Source organism: Nothobranchius furzeri, chromosome 5 (assembly GCF_043380555.1).
Source record: "Nothobranchius furzeri strain GRZ-AD chromosome 5, NfurGRZ-RIMD1, whole genome shotgun sequence".
NCBI lineage: Eukaryota > Metazoa > Chordata > Actinopteri > Cyprinodontiformes > Nothobranchiidae > Nothobranchius > Nothobranchius furzeri.
This window is the reverse complement of record NC_091745.1, coordinates 894,490-920,985: the sequence shown is the minus strand read 5'-3', so window position 1 is coordinate 920,985 and position 26,496 is coordinate 894,490. Positions and strand designations below refer to the sequence as shown.

Sequence of the window (26,496 nt, the reverse complement as noted above, 5' to 3'; positions counted from 1 at the left end):
AAAAGGTTTAAGGTTTTTACAGCGTGTCAAAATCCTTCTACTTAAAGAGGCTTTCGCTCAGATGGCTGGTCTGGAGCTTTTCTCTAGAACCCTCGAACTGTTGAACTGTTCAAGCTGTTGTCTGAAGTTGAATTGAGGGAAAACCAGAGCTGGCTAGTTTTAATGGACTGATGTTACGATTGACTAACCAACCACGGGTTGACAAGTTTGAAGATATCACCAAGCATTGCAGAGACACACCCTCATTGATGGAGACTCTGAATCTAGGCAAAAGGTTAATTTATGTGTCGCGTTAACTTAACTTTACTTGTGAGTGCAAATGTTATAACCCCGTCAAGTATACATACTAAAACAATCATTGAGCACAGATTAATGAAACATTTCATTATTTATAATTAGCAATGACAAAAGTTCATTCAATGATTATTTTTAATTATAAAATCTTCTTTTCTTCTGGGAATAAACGAGTTTATTTTTAAAGAGTTCCTCTGTGATGGACCTTGGAGGAAAGACTGTTATTGTTTATTTTATTGTCATCTCTGTCAGGGCTGCAGCCCAGCTGATGTAAGGAAGTAGGCTCTGATTAAAGGGACCACGTGCAGCCTTCGAGTCTCCTGTCAGCGGAAAATACTGTAGGATGTGTCATAGCCAGGGTAAGTTGACCTGGCTGTACATTTGACCTGTGGGATCTCAAAATCAGGCCATTGCTGGCGTTACACAGATCAAGATCGAATGCATCAATAATCTTGTCTGAGTCAATCTGTAAACAAATGGAGTTTTTGGGTTTAAATGTGTAAATTGCATGGTGGCGCAGTGGTTAGCACTGTTGCCTCGCAGAACGAAGGTTGCAGGTTGGAAACTCGGCTGCGGCCTTTCTGCGTGGAGTTGCGTGTTCTCCCCATGCATGCGTGGGTTTCCTCCGGGTACTCCGGTTTCCCCCACAGACCACAACATGCCCTACAGGTTATAAATTGTAAGTCGCTTTGGGTAAAAGTGTCTGCCAAATAAATAAACATGAATTGCCAAATCCCTTCCTATAACTGTTGCTGGATGCCATAGGCCTCCATCAGCTTCCAAGGAGGCATTTTCGTCCTTAAAGCATCTCTTATCCAAATTAAATTATAATGAACTCCTATTGGCTGGTGATTTCAACTGGGTCTGGCAAACTGAAGTTTCAGATTCATTCAAAAGCTTCTGTGACTCCATAAATCCTAGCCAGTTAGTCAACCAACCCACAAACCTATTCTTAAGAATCCTAATAAGTCCACCTTGATTGACTTAGTTTTAACAAATGTCTCTCATAAATTCTCATCTTTAGTCTTTTTCTGCACTGACGAGCGATCATTGTGTTGTTGTCACTTGCAGGAGCACTAAAATGCCTAAACCATGCATCATTTGCAAGAGAAATTTTAAAGAATTTAGTGAACAAGCTTATCATAAGGATTTGTCTTTGGTAAATTGGAGGAAAATAGTCAACAAGATCTGTCACTACTGAGAATCTACATCCATCCATCCATTTTCGGCTGCTTATTCGGGGTCGGGTCATGGGGACAGCAGCCTAAGCAGAGGTGTTCCCTGACCAGCAGTGAGACATAGTCTCTCCAGTGAGTCCTGGGTCATCCTTTAGGCTTTCTCCCAGTTGGACGTGCTCGGAAAACCTCACCAGGAAAGTGTCCAGGCGGCATCCTGACCAGATGCCCGAGCCACCTCAGCTGGTGATGGAGGATGGAGAATCTAAATAATCCACAGAAATTTTGGAAATTGATTAAGTCTTTATCTGTCAACTTAACTTCTCATGCTCTTCTAAAATTTGTCCTAAACAATTCTGTCCCAGTGTATGATAACACTGAGGTTTTACACTGTTGTAACAAGCATTTTATCTCATCCGGTTCAGTGTTGACTTTGTTCCTTTTACTGTAGAGCAAGTGCTATAAAACTATTAGAACTCCGGATCCCAGAAAACCATCAGGGGCCTCATTTATCAAGCTGGCTTACGCACAAAAAGGGGTCGGAAAACTGCGTAAGCAACTTTCCACACAAACTTTGGGATTTATGAAAGAAAACTTAGCAGAAGAATGTGCGCAACTTAAAGTCGACTAAGGACCTGGCTTATGCACATTTTGGACATAGAGAGCACCTGCAGTGCTGCTGCTGAGACGATACAATTATAAATTCCAGCAACATTATCACATGTACTGCTTCATGTTCATGCGCACACAGAACAAGACCCTGTGTGAACTAAAAAAGATCTCTAAGTATGCCCTCAGTGACTACTTTTGAGGGAAATATCATAGAGGTGGTCCGTGCTGTAGAGTCCAGAAATGGTCATTTTTTCATGTACAGTTTGACCTCTTCAGTATCTGGTCATATGGAGACAGGAGTCTACATTTGTTGCCTTTAATCTGCCGGATCCTGCCATTCCATCAGCCGGAGTCCGGGCCTCTCTGCAGCTCGGAACACACGATAACATATTGTTAACAAACTGTTCCCATTTCAAGGCCTAAACTTCCCTTATCACTTCTACAGGATTCCTCATGCCCCTGAATGAAGTGACTATTTTCAGCTCATAAGAGGTAATTAATCATGAAATGAAATGAACAATATGGTTAAATGAAATGTTTTTATTAATCTGTGCCTAAGTTAATAAGGTTGAAATGAATTTTAATATTACAATGAAATATTTTGATGTAATGATCAGTAATGTTTGGTTTAACAAGTGAATCATTATCTACACTCATACACAATGTTCATTAGATAAAGTTAAAGTAATTTCTTGCACATAGAGATTTTCTTACCCACAAATCAGAGCATTCTGTATCTGAGGAGCCGTGATGTTCTGAGGGTTGTTTGTTAACACCTCTTCACATGGCACATTCCGCTTGGCCAGGTAAATCATAATATGAGAATATTAAAACAGAATCACTTACGGAGTGATTCAGCATTCTGTTAATTCAAGAATTCTGTAAGTTTGAGCAGAACTCTGGACTAGCCACCGGGGGAAAACTCTCTAACCACCGCATGCCTTGACAAGCTGTCAACCCTGCTACAAGCTACAGCTGACACAGCAAAACGGTTCCTTCAGCTATTCAGAAAGAGCTGTACTAGATGCAAACTAGTTCCAACCTTTGATACCTTTTATAAACCTGGCTCTGTCTGAATTGAGATGAAGTGAGTTAATCCTAGAATCTTCTGATTAAACATTAAAAGACCAATGAGGTTGACATCCTATATTTATATAGAATATTGCAGCTTATTGGTTATAAGTAGAGGTAATATATTAATCTTAAAAGCAACTGTATTAACCCCTAATTTCTTACAGTGCATACAAATATCTTAGTGTCTGGCTCGATGACTCCCTCTCCTTTAAACCCCATATCTTGTGAAGAAACTCAAACTCAGAGTGGGTTTCTTTTTCTAAATAAACGGTTTTTCTTTTGAGAAAAAGAAATGAGTTACTGCAGCATTTCTGTCTGTTCTGAATTATGGAGGCCTTTTGTGTGTGAATGCCTCACCACAGTGTCTTGGTAAGATTGATATGGTTTATCATGCCTCGCTGAGGTTTGTTACTAACTGTGGACCATCACTGTGGATTGTATTCTCGAGTGGGATGGCCTTCTTTGCTAGGATGCGTCAAACTGTCATAGTTAGCGGGGCAGAAATTAATTAGCATAGTTGTAAACATAATTTCAATTAGTTTTCATAAACAGAGTAAATTATTTGAATTCATAAAGTCAGAATATTATTTGTTAACATTTTGATTTGTTTTTCCACCAAGAATAATTTTTTTCTTCATTTGAAGCATGAAGAGCTGCAATTAAATCAAACTATTAAAGTAATGATGATGTAAAGTTATGCACTTTTTGATTTTTCTGTAGTTGTGCACAGGAAGAATGTGTGTCAATAAGATAGGAGGAAGCTACTCTTTTTAGTTTTTAATGCAGGAGGAAAATTTATGTGCATTTTTCTATCCTTTTTGTGTGTGAATTCATTTTTGGCATTCTTCATTATTCCTCGCATATTAAAACATTGTTTGTTACAGTAATATTGCTTATTTATGACTACTGCACAATCTTTTAGCATTTCCAATGAAGTAAATCTCAGAAACAAGTCAACACAAAATAACAGTGCCTAGCATTTAGTGGTTAAAAAGTTTTATTTTTTTAGAAATTGTTTTTCATGTGTGTGTGCGCGCGCGTGCGTGTGTGCGTGTGTGCATGCGTGAGTGTGAGTGTGTGTGTGCATGTGTGTGTGTGTGTGTGTGTGTGTGTGTGTGTGTGTGTGTGTGTGTGTGTGTGTGTGTGTGTGTGTGTGTGTGTGTGTGTGTGTGTGTGTGTGTGTGTGTGTGTGTGAGCGTGTGCATTTTTGCCTGCTTTTAATGTTCACACTTGAGATTTAACTACAAGTGACCTCAAATGCCTAGTATTTTAAATCACAATATGAGCTTTTATTGTCATTACAGTCATTTTAACTCATTCTTTGAGTTCCATATAGCTAAAAATTAGAGGGCTGCATGGTGGCGCAGTTGTCAGCCCTGTTACCTCTCAGCAAGAAGGTTGCAGGTTCTACACCCAGCTGCGGTCTTTCTGTGTGGAGTTGCATGTTCTCCCCATGCGTGTGTGGATTTCTTCCAGGTACTCCGGTTTCCCCCACAGATCACAATATTCCCTAGGTTAACAAATGTATGTTGTTTTGGATAAAAGTATCTGCCAAATTAATAAACATACCACTGCTATGCAGACGACACCCAGCTCTATCTGTCATTTCCACCGGACGACCACACTGTCTCCGCACGAATATCAAACTGTCTCTCTGACATCTCAAAATGGATGAAATCCCACCATCTCCAACTCAACCTCTCTAAAACTGAACTACTTGTCATCCCAGCAAAACCATCCATACAGCAAAATATCTCAATCCAGAATGACTTCCTATCTCTGGCTCCTTCAAAGGCAGTTGGAAATCTGGGTGTTGTGATTGATGAACACCTGAGCTTTAAAGATCATGTTGCTTCTGTTGCCCGTTCATGACGCTTTGCGCTGTACAACATACGAAAGATCAGACCATACCTAACACAACATGCCACCCAGCTCCTGGTGCAATCTACTGTCATCTCCCGCCTCCATTACTGCAACGCCCTTCTAACTGGTCTTCCAGGCTGTACTGTGAGACGTCTTCAAATGGTCCAGAACGCAGCGGCGCGTCTGGTCTTCAACCAGCCTAAAAGAGCACACGTCACCCCTCTGTTCATTGAGCTCCACTGGCTACCGCTAGCTGCATGCATCAAATTCAAATAGCTAACACTAGCATACAAAGTCCGAGACGGTACGGCTCCCATCTACCTGAATCCTCTTGCAAAGGCTTACGTCTCGGCCCGGCCGCTCCGGTCATCACAGGATGGTCGGCTAGCAGTGCCTACACCACGCTCAGGACAATCCAGACTCTTCTCATGCATCGTTCCACAAATGTGGAATGACCTTCCAAGCACTACCAGAACTGCGGCTTCCTTTTCAATTTTCAAGAAACTCCTGAAGACCCTGCTCTTCAGAGAGCATCTTCCTAACTAGCACCTTGTCTGCACCCGTCCCCCCTCTCTACTGTCCACTCCTTGTTCCCTCCTCTCCATGACTGATGTCAAGTTGTTGTTGTTGTTGTTGTTAGCCTCAAGGGCAACATGCCGATTCTCACTTATAAGTTGCTTTGGACAAAAGTGTCTGCTAAATACATAAACATAAACATTTAAATACATAAATTTCTGCTTGTGAATTAAACACTTTTGTGTTGGTTTTTTTTTTTATCAGGGAGAAGATGTAGCACTTCCAGAAGTCCCCACTCAGCCAATAGCAGAAGTACCCAAAGCAGCCAAAGTCAGACCAGGCACTACTTATTTGGTCTTTACAATTTTTTGAGGAAAATACATTTAAAACGTATTATGTCTATATTTTTGTTTGTGCATTGGAGGCTGGCATGCTGGCAGCCTCACAGCGTTTGTGATTGATATTCCGTGCTGAACTTCAAATAAGTGTTCTTATTTTGGGTACTTGGATTCGTCAAATAATTCTAATGCCAAAAATTTACTGGATCAGGATTTTCAGGACTTCAAAGTAAAGCTCCCTTGAAATAACTACATGAAGTGAAATGTTTTTGCAAAGTAGTGTTACATTGTGGCTTTGTAGGTGATGGCACACGGGACAATACAGTAGCTTTTATACGTTCAAACATGAATCAAAACACTTTTACATATTAAACTAGGCTATGGAAATGCATGCAGTGGTGTTTTATTATTTGATTTGGTAACAAGTGCTTTTATGTTTGTAATTGAGCAAAAAAATAAATAAATAAGTCACTGTAAACTGTGAAGCAAGCTTTTCACCAGAAGAGGGTGCTCCTTGATTTATAAAGAGTTAGGTCTAAACAGAAAGCCTGCTTACTTTGCCGGGAGATGATTATAAAAACTAAAACCAAAATGGCATTTACAACCCTATTCTTGGTGGGTACTCGAACACCAATTAGCATGAATTCAAGCACAGATTACGCTTGTGTTTCAGAAAACAACCTGTTTCATGAAGCTGGTTCCCAAAGTCAGAGACTCTCTTGGTCAGCTTGCTTCTCACACCAAACCTTCTGTCAGGAATCTTGGTCTGACCTTTGACCCAGCTCTCACCCTGGATCCTCATGCCAGTTCTCTTGTTGGCTCTTCCTTCTTCCATCTCAGGAACGTTGCTAAGCTGAGTCCCATTCTGTCCCGCTCTGAACTTGAGACAGTCCTCCACACCTTCATCTCCTCACGCTTAGACTACTGTAACTCTCTTTTCACGTGTCTGAGCAGAACCTCCCTGAACCGTCTACAGGTGGTTCAGAACGCCTGTGCTCGGCTTCTGACCAAGTCCTCCAAACACACCCACATCACCCCGCTTCTCCTCCAGCTTCACTGGTGCTTTGCACCAGGCTGAAGACCAAAGGTGACAGATCATCTGCTGCTGTGGCCCCCAGACCCTGGAACTCTCTCCCCCTGAGATCAGTGGACTCAGGTTCAGGCTGGCTTTTGTGTGAACCTTGCTCTTTGTCGTTAGCTTCTTTCATGCTGGAGTTTCTGTTAATGTTGTTTTCTTTGAGCTTCTGTGATTACTCGTTTCTTTTTCATTTTTATTCACATTGTTTAATCTTTAACCCTTTAACCTTTTTTTATCAAGATCTTTTTATATCATTTTATTTTTATTGTTCTAGTGAAGCACTTGATGATTTTTATGAAAAGCACCATATATATATATATATATATATATATATATATATATATATATATATATATATATATATATATATATGTATGTATGTATGTATGTATGTATGTATGTATGTATGTTTGTATGTATGTATGTATGTGTATGTGTGTTTGTTTTGTTTTTGTTTCTTCACTACTTTGACTTTGATGTAAAGACATCCAAACCAGCAACAAATCTGTCTAAGGGGATGCAATATTTCTTCATTATTTTATTATCCATATTATCTGTACATACTAATTATTTTGGCAAATTTTAATCCATCAAAAGACAACAAAATGAACATCTAAATTAATATAGAGATGGTACTTGTGTGGAACTGTAGTGGGGGTGGGAACCAAATCTGTATTTTTGACAAGATAGCGCTGCGTTCAAACGCAATAGGAAAGACGTTCTGTTCTGGGCATGCACTGCGAAATGTTCTGGGGATCTTTCTATTTTTTACGTTAAAACTAAACAATAGTCACAGTTTTACTTCATGTTTAGAAGTACACGTTGTTTCAGAAGAAAACGTTGTCGTGTGAGGCATTTGATAACTCGTGCCTGATCATTAGGTGCGATGTAGAAAAGACAGAGCTGTGGAGCGGACCGTGAAGGCAGCACCGGACTGTCAGCGCTGAGGTGTGTTTAGTTGGTAGGTTTGGGAGCGCAGCCTCGTTCCTGCGGTCGCGTTTGTGTCGCTCATTGTTTGGTTAAACCTATCTTTTCTTGCCTTTTTTTTACTATTATAATTAGTTTACGTCGTTTACGTGGATACGCCGTTCAGGGAAAATAACGTTTATGGTCCTGGCTGAAGATTTCAACATGTCTCGCACCGACGAGGTTAACCGCTTGACCGAAAATGTTTATAAGGTAAGGTTTCTCTAATTAATAAAGTTGCGTAATAATCGCATATGTAGCGGTTTTATTCTCACGTGTTATTTTCTGTAGATTAAAATCAAATTTACTCCACTGTTGAGCTAATTTAGTTTTCGTTCTTATTATTTTTGAACATTTGCCAAAATATCAAACTCTTTAGTCTCCGCCACCTTAGAATACGCAACGTTTCAGAGTTAAATGAAAGCAATGCAGTTCCGTCCAAACTGATCCCGCGAGTTCGGATTGATCTGGGCCTGTCGAGTTTTTGATGGTAGTTCGAGCAAAAGCGGTGGATTAGTTAGAAGTAGGAGCACACAGCATTCCAGAAGACAGGGGCTGAGTCTGTTGCAACAAGTAAGCATTAGTCCCAAACCTGTTCTTCATGAAAACCTCAGGGGCTTGTGTGCAGGGAGGAAAAGGTTTGATTGTGTGATGCTTTTCTAACAGCAAGTGTCTAAATGCATGGCCGAGACTTGTGCACAGACATCAATGCTGCACTTATATCAGCCAGCTAATCAACCTCTTTTTTAAAAACACTAATTGAAGTAGGCCATAATTCACTGTGCATGTTTAGAGTTACCCCTGACGCAATCTTCAGCTTATGTATTCATTTCCTAGCATCAGTACATTTTAAGTAATTTGGAGGGCAGAGGCAGGCTGGTCATTTGAGGTCAAGCAGCCCAAAGTTGAACTGTTATGTCTGCCAATGTGGGTTACTCATGATAGACTCATAGTGGGTGTCTAAAATGCCGAAGTCCAGGTTTGGACCATTATGTGTCTCGGGTTTGGATGAGTTTTCTCTACAAAAGTTTCAGTTCTTAATCTGCTCAACGGCAAATGTAGCTGTAAGCTCTGGGGAAAAGGCACATGTCAGACCCCTGCCTGTCAGGATGAGCAGAATGGGAAGGCAGAGCCCCTCTCTGGGGATCTGACCCAGTGGCATAAGTAATAAGATCGGATTGTGCTGTGTATAGGAGTGCTTATTTTGCTGTTGTCATGTTTTCCTATAAGGCAAAAACACCTAAAAACAAGCATTTATGTGTTTTTTTAAGATTTAAAGAGACTGCTTATACTCAGACATATCTTGGGAAATTAAAAGCACACATTTTCAAAATACCCTGAATGGTAAGATGCATCCACATATTATTTTCTTTTATAGGACTGCAAATGTAAACATTTTATGAAGAAATTTGGATGCTTATCTGATTTAAAAAAAGCAACCATGTTTACTTGTACTTAGCGTTGCAGTTGTGTAATGAGTGTGGGTTTTGTCCAGCCTTATTTCTTGTAAAGTTTTTGTTAGTTTGGTTAAACAACTTTTTCTGTCCCCTTGCCTTTAATTTAACAGTTCCATGTGTTTGTTTCTTTACAGTATCAATTAATTTTAAACTATTGTTTAATTTTCATGAAATAGGATTTAAACCGACATTTTTATCAACTTGTCTTTATATTATAATTTCACTCCAGCCCAAATCTGCCTAATCAGAAAACACATGTCTAATTGGCTTGTTTGCTTTTTATGCAAGTGAAGGTCTCTTGAGGAAGAGGAGAGGTGAAAACATTCAGCAGCTGTAAAGCCTGTGCAGCCAGCAGCTGGACAGATACTGAGTAATCACGAGGGTAATGGAGGGGTAACTGTGCTGCTGTGACTCATGTTAGCCAAGCTGAGTGTGTGTGAGTGTGTGTTTAACAGAGCTGAAACTCTACCGTTAAGGGTGAGACTAGCTCCTAAATCTTCCTGCGGCCGTTGCTCTTTTGCTAAAGGCTTTGGACACGCCCGAGTTTTCTGAAACAATCTTAATCAACACAGGAGTCATCCCTGTGAACCCGGTAATTTTACGTAATCCTCCATGACTCACTTCAGTTCTCCTCCCTCACAAAAACCAACAGTCCCAGGCATGGTGATTGGTTAGTTCCCCGTGCTAACGTGGTGAGACGGTGTGTGTCTGCTTCACTGTCATCACCACCAGCTGGCCGTGTTTGAGGAGGGTGATGCCTCGGGTCAAGCCTCTTAAGCCTGATGGTAGATGAAGTCTGAGCGCCGACCTGGCCCACTGGAAGTGAACAAACAGATTAATCAGATTGGAAGCTGAAGAAGAATGGCACTTCGTTTGGTGAAACCCTTTCATCACAAAGCGGCTGAGCATTCCCTGTAGAAGAATGTGTATTTACTCAGCCTTTGTCATAGGAAGTGTTGTTATTCTGCTCCAGATGCATGTGGTGCAAGTTTTAAACACACCCTTGCAGGTAAGGCAATAGAAGGGTGTGGCTCACCTCAACCAGCCCTCGGGGCAGCTAGCATGTTCCCATGAAGCACCACTCCCTGACTGTCAACAACACGGAAAACAGTGGCTGCCATTTTCCAAAACTATTAAAGGCAAAAAGGTTGTTTATATGTTAACTGGATCCAACGCAATTTTTATAACATCTTGATCATAAATCGAACAGTGAAATTGTTTAAGCTTTACAGTTTGACGCCTTGGTGTGTAAAAGTTTTCCTCGTACATTGTGTTAGCTTTCACCTCACTCACAGGAGTGATACTCTGATAATAAGAGAACCACAGTTGTACAGCACTTGTGGGAGATCCGAACAGGTTGTCTCTTAGCAACAACGTGCCATTATTCTTATGTGTTTCAGTCCTATCGTTGTGCTAAAAGACTTGCAGGGTGATGGAATGCACGTAGGAGGGAGGACAAGCGTTGTTGAGGGTGATCATGTGATTGTTTGCAAACTTGCATATGTTTATTTCGAAAGAGCAACACTCAAAAGCTTCATAAAACCCCAAGAGTCCAAACTAGCCCAGTCTCAGTGTGTACAGTGGTCTTTCAATGAGAAGTGTTTAGCAATGAAAATGTAATCCATGCGTCTTTTTGCTCTGTGCCACGACAGAAAGAACAAATCAGACACTGTATGTCTTATTAAAGATGACTGAAAGGTTTTTCTAAGTGACTTGAGATCCTGAATGTCTGCCTCCAGAATATAGTGTTTGAACGAGTTTATACCTGCTGGCATCTGCAGCCTTTACATGACTGCATTATTCACTGTAGCATCATTTTCATTGCTGGTGGAAGAGCAGATTTGTTCTCTGTGCCTCTGACTGTGATGCAGAGAGGACTATTGCTCCACACACCCACCTCCTCTGCACACGTCCGGGGGCGGATGGTTTAGAGACGTTCTCTTGTTATTTTACTCAGCATTGCTTTTTTTCTTTCTTTCCAAGGACCAAGATGTGCAATAGTCAGTGCAAACTGTTTGACTCCAAAGAACCGGTACATACTGTTGATATGAAGGCATGTTGTTTAGATATACGGTCTGGAACACCAGCTCTGTTAAAATAAATAACACTTTACTGTGGCTGGAAAAGGAGAGATTGAGAGAGGGAGGGAGACGGTCCTTATCCCTGTTGAGGTCTCTAATTAGTGAAGAGGGCGACTCTGTAATTTCACATTGAAGGAGTGAAATAAGCTTTTGGTTGAAAACATTCTAGAAAGGACCGTGGCAGTGGATGACGGGCTTACAGGACTGGAGTGTCGTGGACTAAAGTAAACATGCCTGTGGGGACAGTTTCTCAATACGCCTGAGACAAGAGGCAGCTACATGGGTCACACTACCCCACTGGGCTGTCTAAGCAAAAAATTAGCTATGCTATTTTGCACAAGAGAAGGATTCATGCACTAAACCACACTCATTCATTTTATCTTTTCCCTCCTCTTGATATTATACCTCAAACAGTTTGCTACAGAAATGTCAAAATTGCTAATCAGCGGACCTGTACGTCAATGATTCTCACATCTCACTAGCTCTAGGATGCAGAAGGTCTGCAGAAAAAATACAAAAACTCTAAAGCCTGGGGGTCACCGGAGGCAGACGCGCCGCACTGCGGTTTTCAAAAGTCAAGTGGTCACACAGGACGTGCCGCTGAGCGCCTCTTGGTAACTTGCGTTATAGGCACAACATCACGCGGACCTTGACAACAGGAAGCAGAAAGTGACTCTTGTTTTTTCGTGGTCAGACTTGCCGTCGTGTTTTGAGACACTCTAATTCATTAAAAATGGGTAAGTACTCTATTTATTAGAATGTTTTAAGATCATTAGTACTTTAAAGTTATCAAAACTGCAGCTGCGTTTGTGCCGGCGTTTGAGTTTGTGCCGTAAAGCCGTTCCGCGTCTTAATGTCTGTTGTAAAGTACTCCATAATGTTGTAAACGGCAGCGGTGCGGCGGCACTTGAGATGGAACTGGCGCCTATCTTCAGCGCCACGGCACTTCTGGGACGCTGCGCTCCTCGTGTAGCCATCCTCGTTAACTCTAATGACTTCTATTTGAAATGACCGTGCGACGCGGCGTGTCTGTCTCTGGTGTGCCCCAGGCTTAAAATGTAAGTAAAAATATTGCTCAGAATTTTGTTCTAAGTTTATAAAAGTTTATTTTTCATCACAGAACTTTAAGGTATTTTTTAGTTGTTTTTTTTGTTGTAATTTTTTCAACAAAAATTTTCTTAAGAATTGTTTTCTTATTTTTTCCTTTGTTTCCCGTGTCCTGTCTGGCTGTGAAGCAAACATAATTAATGTCTGAATGCTGGTGACAAGCCTTACAGATTTACTCTCAGGTGGAGCGTCAAAGCTGCTTTTTTTGCACAGCTGGCCGATTCACGTCTGATGAGTTGTTTCTTCGATGGAGTTTTGCAAAAACATTTTGACCTTGAAAGGATGGCCCTTTACTTGCTGAAACGGTCTGCCCTAACTGTACAGCTCGTTGGAACTAAATTTTGAGAGGAAGTGTCATTCCTTTTATTAACTGTTATTTACAGATTTAGACAAATCAGAGCCTAGCAAGTTTAGAATGGGCTTTTGCCAAGATACCTCAGACACCACTCCTTTCCCCTAGAAGAGGCTTATTACATTTTATGTGAAGCAAATGTGTTAAACAGTCATTTATCAATATAGTAATATTAATATGTGAATATACTGATAATAAATCATTATTAAATTCAACAAGTAGACTCATTAGGTATATTTAAGATCTGAAATAAAGCGTTATTTCCAGAATAAACAATGATGTTGATTCATTCATTACTGTGAAGTTGTCAGGATTATGAAATTACTTTAGACAAAACATTCATTCTTTAATGTAATAGTTCTTAACCTGTAAAGTAAAGGAATCATTTATGTCGCAAAATAATATATTTGTATTAAAAGGGAATTAGATAAAAGTCTTGTCTCTTGTAAGAGGACTTTGGCTTTGTAGGCCCGATAAGTCGGGAGATATTCCATTATCGCATATCCTGGTCGTGGGCATCACATGGGTGGCACACTGATGAAGCAGGTCTTGTCTACGTTACACTACTACTATGATGATGCAGAAAAAAATGATTATAAAGGATGAGTTAAGGTGAAACCAACTAAAGTCGTCATTTGCATTTTTTTTACTGTGTGGGCGTCTGAACGAGCCCCCGCACCATGAGAACAAATATCTCAGCTCTAAAGCCGATTTTCATCCGCTTACGTCACTCGTCACATGATCAGGAAGGAGAGAATCCATGTGATAGGATATCGTTGGCCGCTGCTGTAAAAAACATGTGGCCCGAACCGGAAAAGCTTCTGCCGATCACAATTTGACAACGGATTATGAAAGAACGGATAAAGCTCGAAACGTGTGGATTCTTCCTGATGTATTAGGCGAGTCTCCGCTTTGTTTAGGAAGTTTTGGCGTTGATATCCTACCGCAGAAAGTTCTATGACTGTTAAAAACACTGGCAGTGAAGGACTTTTCTGATCAGGAAATGGCTGGCAGTGATTGAGTTAACTATAAATATCAGCTGGGAAAGAGTGAACTAGACTACACCAATTTATAATATATTATTGAGCCTTTTATAATTTTGCTGTTTTATTTTCAGCACCAGACCACTGTCTTGTTTCACTTGAAACGTCATCAAATACAATATTCAATTAATCGATGGAGGATTCGAAAGAATATACGAACACTAAAATATTCAATAGTTGCAGCCCTATTAAGACATTACACAATAAACTGCAATACGAAAACTCCTAAATTATTGCCAAACTCTACAACATGAGCTTAAAAGTAGCTTTATTTGTATGCTAGAGCAAAGTGCCCATTGAGCATAGCTTAAAGACAAGTGGAAGTGTTAGGAATTCAGATTGCCGATCACATCTTGTGAAGCAACTGGATTGTAGTAATGTTCTGAAGATTAAAATCGTGAGAATCTTCCAGGCACTCAGTTTCATAATTTCAGAACCAATCAGCATCCTTAAAGAGGCATTATGGAAGTTTGACAGCAAAACATGTATAGAAATAATAAATGTCTTCTTCATACGTTCTCCTGCAATGCCCTGGTCCTGTAGAATGAGCCCTGGCATTTTTACCGTGATTGCCTGTTTTTCTGTAAAATCACAGAAAAAGAGAGATGCTCGGGTCGAGCAGGCTGCTTCATGCGCGTTCACGCTCAGGCATCGCCCGTAGCATTTGCTATCCGTAGCTTTAACAGCAGAGAGAGAGGCAGTGCCAACTCAGCAACTTAGTCGCTGTTCCTAACGCCTAGTGATGAACCTAGCTACATTTCTGAGGACCCTTAGCTACTTTCTTCTAGATATTTCCTGCAAATTAGCAACAAAATAGCCATTTTCGCTCCGAACCGTTCTTTGAACGTTGTTTCAGCTGTCATCAAGGATATAAATGTTAGACAGAAAAGACATCACTGGCGCTTTAGCTCATTTAGTAAGACGTCGGATTCTCGTGCAGAAAACCCGGGTTCGATTCTGAATTTGAACATAGTTTAATTAGTGTTTATTTTTTACATTAATGGTATATTTTTTTTACAGTAAGATGCCCAAATTTTTATTTGAGAATTGCCAAAAGGCATTGAATTCACAGATAAAAAAGATGTGGGTTCAACTTTCATTTTGGAACAATTTTTCAAGCAAGGGAAGGGAATGATCTGAGCATGCAGGAGGACTGATCCATCATAAACCTTTGTCGGCTGTGCTGAAGAGAAAGGTACAGAACCAAATTATTTAATTAATTAGCTGCACGTTCTCCTGTCCTCTGTCCTCCGGGCCACCCCCCCCCCCCCCCCACACACACACACACACACACACACAGGACTGTCTCGGCTGTTATTTTCGTTAAGGAGTGTGCACGTACAGCATGCGCGCCTCGTGCACGAGCCTACTATTGAAGCTGCCGTTACGCTTTTGGCCTGAGGGGGCGATCGGGAGCATAAATATTCAACACTCCATAAAGTCCCTTTAACTGGTTGCCAAGGGCAACAAAAATCAACATTGTTAAAATGCTTTTGTATGATTCATTAGAAAATTTCTTCAGAGAGTATCTTCATCCATTCACTTGCATTTGGCTGTTTGTTAAAATTTCAAAATCATTTCTAAAGTGGACGTTCCAGCTTTTTCCAATGAACAAGCTAGCTGTTTAAGGACCCAGACCAGAACAACCGGTTTGAAGTCAGTCTGATGTAGGGTTGAAGGACTCCAAACTTCTGTTATCTAATTCTATAAAGTCATTACAATTCATGCCTTTTTCTGAAATTTTGGATAAATAAATAGTCCTAAATCCAGTATTTGTATTTAATTTGATTTGCCATTCAAATACCCTTGTCAGATCTTTCTTTGTAGTCATAGTGATATAAAAAGTATATCCCTTCTTGCTTTTTTTTTTTTTTTTTGCTTTTTTCTGCTGTTAAATATTTCAGACTTTCAAAGCTATCCAAACCAATCTGTCACTGTTTGAAGAAGTAATTGCCCATTCTTGTGTTAAATCACAAATTACGATATTTGACATGCTGAGTTCAATTTTACCGACCACACCAGCCCCATAGTTACAAGAAATCACTATTACAATGCAATAGGCTTGATGATTAAAAGATATTTAAAAAATACACATTACCTGGCGCTAAGATTTTATTTTATTTTTTGTCACTCTGAGATTTTTATGCAGGCTGAACATGAAAAGAATCTCCTACACCAGTGGTTCCCAGACTTTCTTCACGAGCACCCCCTTTCCTGTGTCTAAGACAAACCAGGGCCCCAACCCCAGGTCCTACGCGCATGCACACAAGGAAAAGGGAATACTTACAAACTTTATACAGCCATACAGAGTTATTCTTCTTACAAAGCTTTGATTGTACCTTTGAATTTTATAAATGTAACTTTAACAAATATAATCTTGGTAACCTCAGAATCTGAGCACACACAAAATTGTTGTCCCATCTGAGGTGAGATGTCCAAATATCAGTAAGACTCCAAATCCTGCAGTCTGAAGCTCTCCTCTGATGTGGCAACCTTACAGTTCCTGAAATTGTGCACTGAAGTGTTTTCCCCCCCAGAATAAGACTTACAAGGCATTCATTCCTACTAGAGACCACTGCAAATGTATAGGGATCCTAAGTCACACCCATCTACGTCCGGACCATGGGTCCCTGGAAGAACGAAGAAGTGAATGCAAGTCAATGAGTTTATAAAAGCTATTTTTTAATCCCGTTTGTTATGTGCCATGGATTTCATATATGATGTCCATGCATTTTAGAGACACATTTTGATGCTAAGAACGTGCTTATTTTCAAACGGGGGCAAACGCTATTTTGGGTATTGTGTGAAAATACGTCCAGGACTCCAAATGCCCATCACCAAATTGACGTCATTGAAACAGAAACTGAGTAAAGCAGAAGGAAAAATGGTTTTAAGTTCGGGGAACTTCTAACTTTTCTTCAGGAGGAAAGAATCACCATTATTCTTGACATTTGGTAAGTAGCAGCTTTCCTAGGGGAGAGGAGATTCTGTGGTGATGTCAAATATGTGGCATACTAACATTTGATTTGTAGTCATGCTAATTATGAACTTTTAAAAGCTGATTAATCTCAAAGTACATGACTTGCATGGTTGAAACACATGTCATTACTTTTCATTTAAACTTAAGTACACCGTATGTGCGATTCAGGGCGTAAGGCAAAGCGGATTAAAAAATAGCTCTTTCAGACCCGTTGACTTGCATTAATTTTTTTCGTTCTTCCGGTGACCTGCGAGCCAGCCAGAAAGGGAGGGCACTTAGGCTCCCTAAAAATTAAACAACTGTTCCACACCTTTACGGCCATACAAAACGTAGGACATCTAAACCAACGCTGGCCTCGTTTGCTTCTGGTTAAGAAGCAGAAAAAGATAAGATGGTGTGCATCATTGCATCTGAAGTAAAATCAGTGCCACATTTCAGAAAAAAGAACAAGATACCAACTGTCAAACGGGGTGGTAGTGTGATAGTCTTGAGTTCCTTTGCTGCTTCAGGACTGGGACCACTTACTGATGGAACCATGAATTCTGCTCTTTAGCATATAATCCCAAATTAGAGCATTTGACATTTGACCTGAAAAGGCGGTTGGCGCTAGAAAATCCTCCAGTGTGTCTAAAATTGAAGCTCCTATATCATGCAAAATCCACTTTTGGATCTTTTTTAATATTAATTTTTTTTTAATTTTAACACAAAAAAGGAGATTCAAACAAAATCACCAAACATTAAATTCTACTCAAAATCCATGAATGATGAGGAGCAGATAGAGGAAGACATAATAAGAAACTCTACCACTTTTTACAATATAAAGATAAAAGATAAATTCCAAAACAAAAACTGTCAACAAGCATAACAAATGGATTTAGTTTGCAAATTAAACCACGACAATACAAAGAAAAACCTAATCCCCGTATCAAATTTCCTTTTTCCTTTATTACAAGGTAATTTGTCTTATCAAAAAGAAAGAGAAGTCTTAAATCGTCCTCCAAATCGACCCTGTGCACGAAAAGATGCTAATTTTCAGGTTGCAACCAGAAGAATAGGTATATTATTTACAATAATTATTATTATACAGAGTTTATTGTACAAAATAATATTTCTCTCTAGTATTATGCTAATGAAAATATGTGGTAAATGAGAGGATAAATTAAGATATTTCATTGTAAAATGTTGCTTTGATTGACATGTCTGTGTTGGTATGCATGAGTATCAACCTACTCCCCACCCTTTCGATTGAAAGAGATTAAAGTAAAGCGACTTAGATGCTAGAAAACAGATGAGTAGCAGTGCTTCTGATTTTGTATTTCTACACATATACTTGCATATATTAATATAATTAGAGTTTTTGGGGTAGCAATGCAGTCTCTAAATAAGGCTAAATAATAATGTGACGTCACTGAAATAGCCTCCGGCTAGTTGCACTTAACTTCTGTAACGGACCCCGGATAATAACAAAGCATGTGAAACACTCAAAAGTAACAGAATAGTGCAAGCGATTCATACCAAATTATTGGTGAAATGAAGAATTTTAGTGGCGGATGATGCCTTATTTATAGGCTGCACTGCTGCGACAACTTCCATTATGGATATACGCCAACCGTAGATGGATATTTCCTCAGACTCCAAATAGCACAAGAGTTCTCTGGGTGAGTAAATAAAGGTATTGCAAAGTAGCAAAAAAAGTAATAAAATGAATGGAGTTACTGTTAAATAATACAATGTGTTTGTCATGCCTCTTTTAATTAAGTCCGCACTAGTTGGCACAGTTGTGTGGTGTATAGTTGTGCACATAGTGGGATATGTGCAATTTTAATCCCTTTTGTCGTTTGCTTTGTGGAGCAGATGAAAAAGTGTCAACAATACGGTGAACATCATCGACTTCAGTTTTCGGCAAATCCACAAGTGATCTGGAAAAGTATAATTCACTGCATGTACCGTCCATGTTGCCATCACTGTGAAGGGGACAGGAAGTTCGACTTCTTCGGAGTTCACCAACCTGAACTAGTGTTCGCTATCATGAACAGGGTTCATTCATTGCTTTTGTTTTTTTTACCTGTTAAATGAAAGAGAAATGCAATACAGTACTATACAAAAGACAGATACAATTGGCTCCTCTAACATGTGCATATTCTAACAGAACAAAACACTACCCTGAAAAAGAGAATAAAAGGGGTGGGTTGAGCATATTAAGTAACTGACACAGCACTCGGTGACCTACAATGGTCTACAAAGGGGGCCTACGTGTGAGCAAATCTTCCAGAAGCCCCTTTTGTTGTGAGGCCTATTTTTTTCTAACTTAAGAAACAACAGCAGTTTGTTCTGGGGCAGCAGTAGCTCAGGAGGTTGATTGGGTTTTCTAGTAATCGGAAGGTTGCAGGTTTGATCCCGACTCTGTACAGAGAATTCTGCTGTTATATCATCGGGCAAGACACCTAAAAAAGCTTTCCGGAGTTTTCCCTTTCAGAAATTATGTATGATTTTTCAGAAATCCGTAAACTGATTGTCTTATCATGTACTGTGTTATAATGTAAGCAATACGTCTTGTTTTGTTGTTGTTGCTAAGCACGCCTCCTGCCCACAGAGCTCTGTGCAATAGGAAACTGAGCGCCAACCAGAACTGACCAATAGCGTTAAACTTTAAGGAAGTACCTCAGCTGATGCAGCGTTGTTGACCTTTTAACAGACAAGTAAGTCTTTAAAATATAAATATATGAAAACACAATATTGTCCCGGTGAGGATCAACTACATATTTAAGTGATCAATTAAAGATTAAAGATTAAAGTCCCATTTAGTCGTCACACACACACACAGGTGTGTGGTGAAATTTATTCTCCGCATTTGACCCGTCCCCTGGGGGAGCGGTGAGCTGCAGACAAACCGCGCTCGGGAACTATTTGTTGGTTTAACCCCCCAATCCAACCCCTTAATGCTGAGTGTCAAGCAGGGAGGCACTGGGTCCCATTTTTTCAAAGTCTTTGGTATGACCCGACCAGGAGTCGAACCCCTGATCTCCCGATCTCAGGGCGGACACTCTACCACTAGGCCACTGAGTCGGTCTGTCAGAGCTCCATCGGTCAATAAGATGTGATATTCCAAATACATATGAAATATGAAACTGATTGATCTTTGAATGTTTGATTTAGATTACTCTTGGTTCTTTGACTATTCAGATTAATTCAGAGTTAAGTATATAGTTTTATAAAAATGAATTTATTTCTGTTTTCCTAAAGTAAGTGATTATACATGACAAAGTATGAATGAAGTGATGGAATGTAAGCTAGATGTTTTAGCTAAACCTTGTAAGTATCCGAAAGATCTTGTGATGTCTGGGTTGTAAAACCAGTTTGGGTGTATGATTTGATAAGCTAGAGATCATACATAAAAACATCCGATGCCATTTGTGCTGAGTCTACGCACCCTTGTATGAAGGTCCCCGTGCGATCCAGGGGGTCAAGAGGTTGGGATGGACACTGCTGGTGGCGGGACCTCTGGGCAACGGAACCCGTAGTGTAGCTCCGAGCATGACCCTCTTAGTCTGAGATACCTTCAGATGATGGCAGGAAGCTGGCGTATCTGTTTTGCGGCTGAGGCTGTTCGATGGCTCTTAAAAGAGCCGTTGTGTCTGACATCACTCGCAAGCGTTGCAGAGACTTTGACCTTGGGGTCAAAAGAGAGAATGGTTCCAAATGCTTGCTCACCGGTCGGCCGAATCAGGAGGCAGCTGGAGAGCTGAGGAATCAGGAAGTGATTCCTGTATATATTCATTGTTGATAAGTTTTGACAAATCAGAATTTGACAAGTTTAAAGGTGTTACCAAAGACCTCAGAGAATCACGCCTTCACTCAGATACTTAGAGGTCAACACTTAAGTCCCCTTCAGACAGGCCATGAAAAACGGAAATGTTCCGGACTCTGTCCGTAAGACCTTTGTGTCTGAATACAAACATCCGGATAACGTGTTCCGGAATTTAACCGGACGATGCCCCTAGTAACAGGTCCGAACTTGTTACGGACAGGGTGGCTGCTTCAGACTGGTGAGGTAGAGTTCCGGACAAGGGGGAGGGGGAGGAGGAGGGGACCGGGGGACGCCGTGCGCACCTAGATAGCTCGCTCCTGTAGCATGCGGCGAACCTCGGCAGCTCGCCTCCTACGGTACCGCCTAGACACGCGACGGAGCGCTTCACACCGCTTCAGTGATTCCTTTAACCATTGAGCTTCATCATCCAGGTCTCTTATGCGTCTTCGTGTGCGCAGAATTATGCTTAAGCGCCTCATGATTTTTATCTTGAGAAGTGCTATAGAAATGATATTTTCTTCTTCTTAACATGCGTCCGATTCTCTCCCCCCCCCACCACCACCCCGCCGCCGTCAGACATCTGGAACTTTTCCCTGCTGTGTGAACGCAGCCGAAAGGACAAGTTCCGGTACAAAAGTGGTGTGTCTGAAAACACAGTTCCGGTTAAAAACCGGATTGAATTGTCCACAAATGTTCCAGAATGTCTATCTGAAAAGGGCTTTAGTGTCAAGTGAAAATGTTATAACAGTTATGTAGAGCAAAATGTTTAACATTAAAATTAATATGATATTATTGTGTTCGTACTGATAGATTAAATTACTAAAATCAACAATTACTGATCTGGTGTAGTTTAAGATCTGAAATGAATAATTATAGGAACAATATTCATTTTATCTCATCATTGATTAGTGTACAAATTACTTACACACTTTGGATTTAAATATATTGTTCATTCAACACGTTTGATCACATCAACCTATAAAGTTGTAAAGTCAATTATGATTCAAGGAAGATGAACTTTATTCAGAGAGTGAAGGTCTCGTCTTCTGCCGGAGACCTTTGGTTTCAACTAAGATAAAGGGAATCAGGAGAAGGCTTTATTATGGCTTCCCTTCTTGGCTACAAGGTCGTAGAGCAGTATGTTTACTGGTTTGGAGATCATTGCATGGGGAACAGCCTGGACACTTCCTTGTGATGACATTTGACTTTACTGTGGACAAATAACCAAATTATTGTCCTTTGGTACGCTACAACATGACACGAGAATAATACTTGTAAAACAATGTGTTTTAGCTCTGTTTGTCGGCTACAGAAGCGCATTCAGAAACAAGAAACGTGACGTCGCCATCTTAAAAAAATGGATCGGGACACTTTGTGTGATAGGCTTGTAAGCCACTAGATGGTGCCATCGGATAAGAGAAATACTCCGGAAAGATACTTTAACCCACTTTACCCGCTGATGGTGGTCGGAGGGACTGGTGGTGCCTGTGCTCGGCAGCCTCTCCTTGGGAGTCTCACCTCTGTCAGTATGCCGCAGGGCAGCTGTGGCTCCATTGTAGCTCATCCCCATCAGCGTGTGAATGTCTGGGGGGTGCCTCAGGGATCCGTGGTAGCCCCCCCACCCCACCCCCCCACCCATTTTTCTCCCTATATCTTTTACCACTGGGGGAACTTTTTCAAAAATATGGAGTTGTAATGATTTGTAAGTGGTTACTTTTAATAAATTGTCAATTTCAAAGGTCGTAGAGGCGCCCTCATAATAGACACAACTGGTCAAAAGATACTTCAAGTCTGATGAGTGGGTGTTGGATTGAGCAAATAATAACTGTTGATTCAAAAGGATGGTTCATATGCCGCTAAAATTATTCCACTGAAAAATCTGGTTTGATTGCCCGTAGGATGGTCATTTAGCATGAGCTATGAGCTTTTGCTGAACTTGGAGCTCTGGCAGAACCGGGGAAAATAGAAAGTTAATTCACTTTTAAGAAGTGTTGGTTTATAAACTTTGACCAACCAGATCTGAGAAATTTTTAATATTACTAAGACCCTCAAAAATCACACATTCCACAGGCACTCAGAAGAGGCTTATTCCACCTAATGTGAAGTAAATCCGTTAAACATTCATTTGTTAATACCGTAAATCCTCTAATACAGGCCGGTATTCAATTAAAGGCCGGGTCTCCAATTTTGGTCGGTGTCGGAGTCAGCGGAGGTAAATAATGGCCGGTCTCTTATTGTGGCCGGGTGGAATGTGGTAGCAAGCAAGTGTATCAGTCCTAGCGGCAGGGCTATAGTCCCCAAATCAACCAGCAGGAGGCAGTAGAGGTTCACGCAGACCTTTATTGAACTTTTCCTTCAACGCTTTGTAACGCTACAGACACGATCCTCTATCATGCTCCTACCACACAGAGTCACGGTGTCAGTTAACCATGCTAATTCAACCCGCTCCACAGAACACACATCACCTTCCCTGTGGCTTACATAACACTCACACAACACGCAAATCAGCACATAGGAACTAGCAGAACGATAGGAAACACATATAACACATTACCCAGAATGCACCTGGCTTACAACCCCAGCCAGGTCATTACACTATCAAGTTCAAAGAGAACGTGCTGATTATGCTGCAGAACACTCTGGAGAGCAGCAGTAGGGGGTGTATGAACTAGTCAACTTCACTATACAGGAATCCCTCGCTACTTCGCGGTTCGTTCATCGCGGATTCGCTGCTTCGCGGATTTTTTCTTTGGAGCATTTTTCAGGGGGAATTCGCAGATTCGCGGTATTTTTCACTGTTTCGCGGTATTTTTCTATGCGAAATATCAAGAAATTTTTGTTTTTTTCATCAATTTAATCATAAAATGCACTTTTTGTAATAAAACTAAAAAAAGAACAAGTAAAAAATTTTTTTTCTTGAGTTTTACCCACAAAAAGAGAATGCGATCATACGATAATTCAATAGGGAGCGTGGTTTCACAGACGCGGAAGTGATAGCGTCGGTGAAACGCCGGCTGATCTAGGAAACCTTCGAGCGTCAACGAAGTGACACGGAAATGCCGGGCTTTCCAGAAGTAAGTAAGATAACTTACTATGAGCTGATAGTTCGTTGGATTGATCGGTAGGTTGGAAACTCTGATCATGAATCTGAAGAAACGATGACTGAGTGGTGAGCTGGAAAGGCGACTTCCGTTTATAGCCGCGGTTTGTGATGTAGGTGCGACGTGGAGGGAATCCCCGCGAGGGGCATGCTGGGAGTCCCTACTACGGATTTTCACCTATCGCGGCCAGGTCTGGAACACATCTACCGCGATAAATGAGGGATTACTGTAGTGACTTTTTATGCCTGTCGTCGACTAGTCGCTGTCACGTGATAATGACCGGCAAGATGCAACCCTCGGAAAAGACAGCAGCCTGCTATCAGCAGGTGACAAGCTCCTGCGCTCGGGGGGGGGGGGGGGGGGGGGGGGATGCGCTGTGCCAGACCGTAGGTACGGACACGCGATCGTTCATGTCGGTTCATTTCCTTTAATGTTTTCTGTCTTTTATTTGTGCCTGATGCGTTTCGCTGCATGCTGTGGAGCGGGGCGCTGCGCGCATCACCTTATCCTCCGACGCACTGATCACCGCTGTTTTTGCGGTCGGTAGATCTTTTAGAACTGCAGTTCAAAGGTAACTCATGAGGTGAATATATATGAACCCATGTAGCAGTTTCTCTTTAGGATTGAGAGGAGATGCAGGAAGATAATAAACAGACAGGACAGAAAAATAGTCAAATAAAAACAAGTTAGTTTTTGTACCTGCTGTTGCAACAAACAGACACCATTGAAGGTCATCAGAAGTGAGGAACAGAAAATGAAATAATTATTTTAATGTTTAGAGCAGCAGGAACTCCAAGAGGCTGCAGGCGCATCAGTGAGTTTGCGCCGCTGCGCAGTGGGAGGGGGGAGAGGGCTGCTGCAGGGGGAGGGGGGAGAGGGCTGAAGCAGAAACTACCGTTGTTAAAAGAAATGTGTTTTACTTTGAAAATGTGGGCGCAATTTTAATTGTCAAAAACTCCAGCGAACCATTAGTTCATTTTGCTCAATTAGAAATAGAGGCCTGCCTCTAATACTGGCCCTCCTTCCAATAAAGGCCTGGAGCTTGATGAGCTTGTGTCAAATACAGGCCCGGGCCTGTATTAGAGGATTTACGGTATATTGATATTAATATGGGAATGTAACTGATAATAAATCATTATTAAAATCATCAAGTACACTCATTTGGTGTATTTAAGATCTGAAAGAAGTCATGAAAGAATAAACATGTATGTTGATTAATTAACTCATTCACTGCCAGCCATTTCCTGATCAGTAAAGCCCTTCGCTGCCAGCGTTTTTCAGTGTTTTTACTGACAGACCTCTTACATCAGGAAGAATTCATGCGTTTCGAGCATTTTCCGTTCTTTCATAACCCGTTGTCAAATTTTGATCGGCAGAAGCTTTGCCAGTTCGTTACTTTTTTCACAGCAGCGGCCCAAAACAATCTCCTAACTAGGGCTGCAACTAACGATTATTTTCATAATCGATTAATCTGTCGATTATTTTTTCGATTAATCGGTTTGTTATTGTTTAGCTATTTAACCTATACAAGTGATGGATGCATTTCAGTTAAGAAAAAAAAACATAAGAGAATTGTGCAGTTGACTGCAATCTATTTTATTGCACATGAACACAGTCAGCAGTATAAAATGAGCTAAACAGTGCAAAATATCAGTCCAGAATAATTTTTTAGCATTAGCTGGAAGCCTGCTCCTTCCACCATGGATAGTGGCCTCATGTCTTTTACCAGCATGTTTAGAATAGAGTTTGTAAGTGGTATGAATTGCTGGGGGGTGAGTGTCTTGTTTCCCATGTAGTTGTCCATCGTTGCTTGTTTTTTTTCTGCATAAGAAACACAAATAGACTGAAATAAGTACACATATAAAATAAAGCAGCACACACACTACAACACTAAATCAATATTATATTATTTGAATTAATTAACAATATACTGTGATCATTTATTTTGAGGGTTACGTTCTACAAAATAGCCCGCAACAGGAGATATTCAGAAAAAAATTCTAATTTTTTTACTATTAAAAAGCTCTAAGTAAGAAGCTCATGAGGTTTTTACTTTGAGTCGGGAGTGTTTAAATTAGCTAGAGAAATGTGAAAAATGTTTATTTTGTGTAATACTGTTTAAGAAACATGATAAAAATGTGTTGTGAGGCGTTTTACAGCGTTAGACAGTAAAACAGCCTTTAATAGTAAAAAAATGACTTTTTCTGAATTTCTCCTGTATTTAAAAATTGAAAGCGTACAACTATGCCGCATTATATTCACCTGGACACAGCTCGTCTGTAAATTTTTCACCGCGGAGTTGTCCTTTTTTGAATGAGGAACATAGTTATGGGTTTGTGTCGTTTTTCTCTTAACGAGAACATTCTTATAAACAGACGTGCTAAATTTGGCAAGCGCATGATTCACAACACGGAGGAGATTCACGATGGCATCTAGTCAATCAGAAGTAGAACACCGTAGACTGACGCGGCAAAAAAACATGTTTAACATCCAGTATAACGAACTCAGCTAAAACACTAAGTCCAGCTTGTTTATTTTCTGTTACTTACCGGGCTGGCTCTTCCAAATGACGGCTCACTTCACCGCGGTGCTCTTCCTCTGCTGCATCAGCCCCCACATGTTTTCGTCTCAAATGTTCACTTAGGGAAGTC

General features: G+C 40.7%; 1 protein-coding gene across 5 annotated transcripts in view; it reads left to right on the top strand.

Annotated features, from left to right (window-relative positions):
- Positions 1 to 7,665: 7,665 nt before the first annotated feature.
- Positions 7,666 to 26,496, top strand: part of LOC107378276 (BAR/IMD domain-containing adapter protein 2) — a 131,777-nt gene continuing 112,946 nt past the window's right edge. For all 5 annotated transcript variants that reach the window (XM_070551323.1, XM_070551325.1, XM_070551322.1 and 2 more), the window contains exon 1: positions 7,666 to 8,129. In XM_070551323.1, coding sequence (XP_070407424.1) covers positions 8,058 to 8,129 — 72 coding nt within the window. In that variant the 5' untranslated portion in view covers positions 7,666 to 8,057. The remainder of the gene's footprint in view (positions 8,130 to 26,496) is intronic.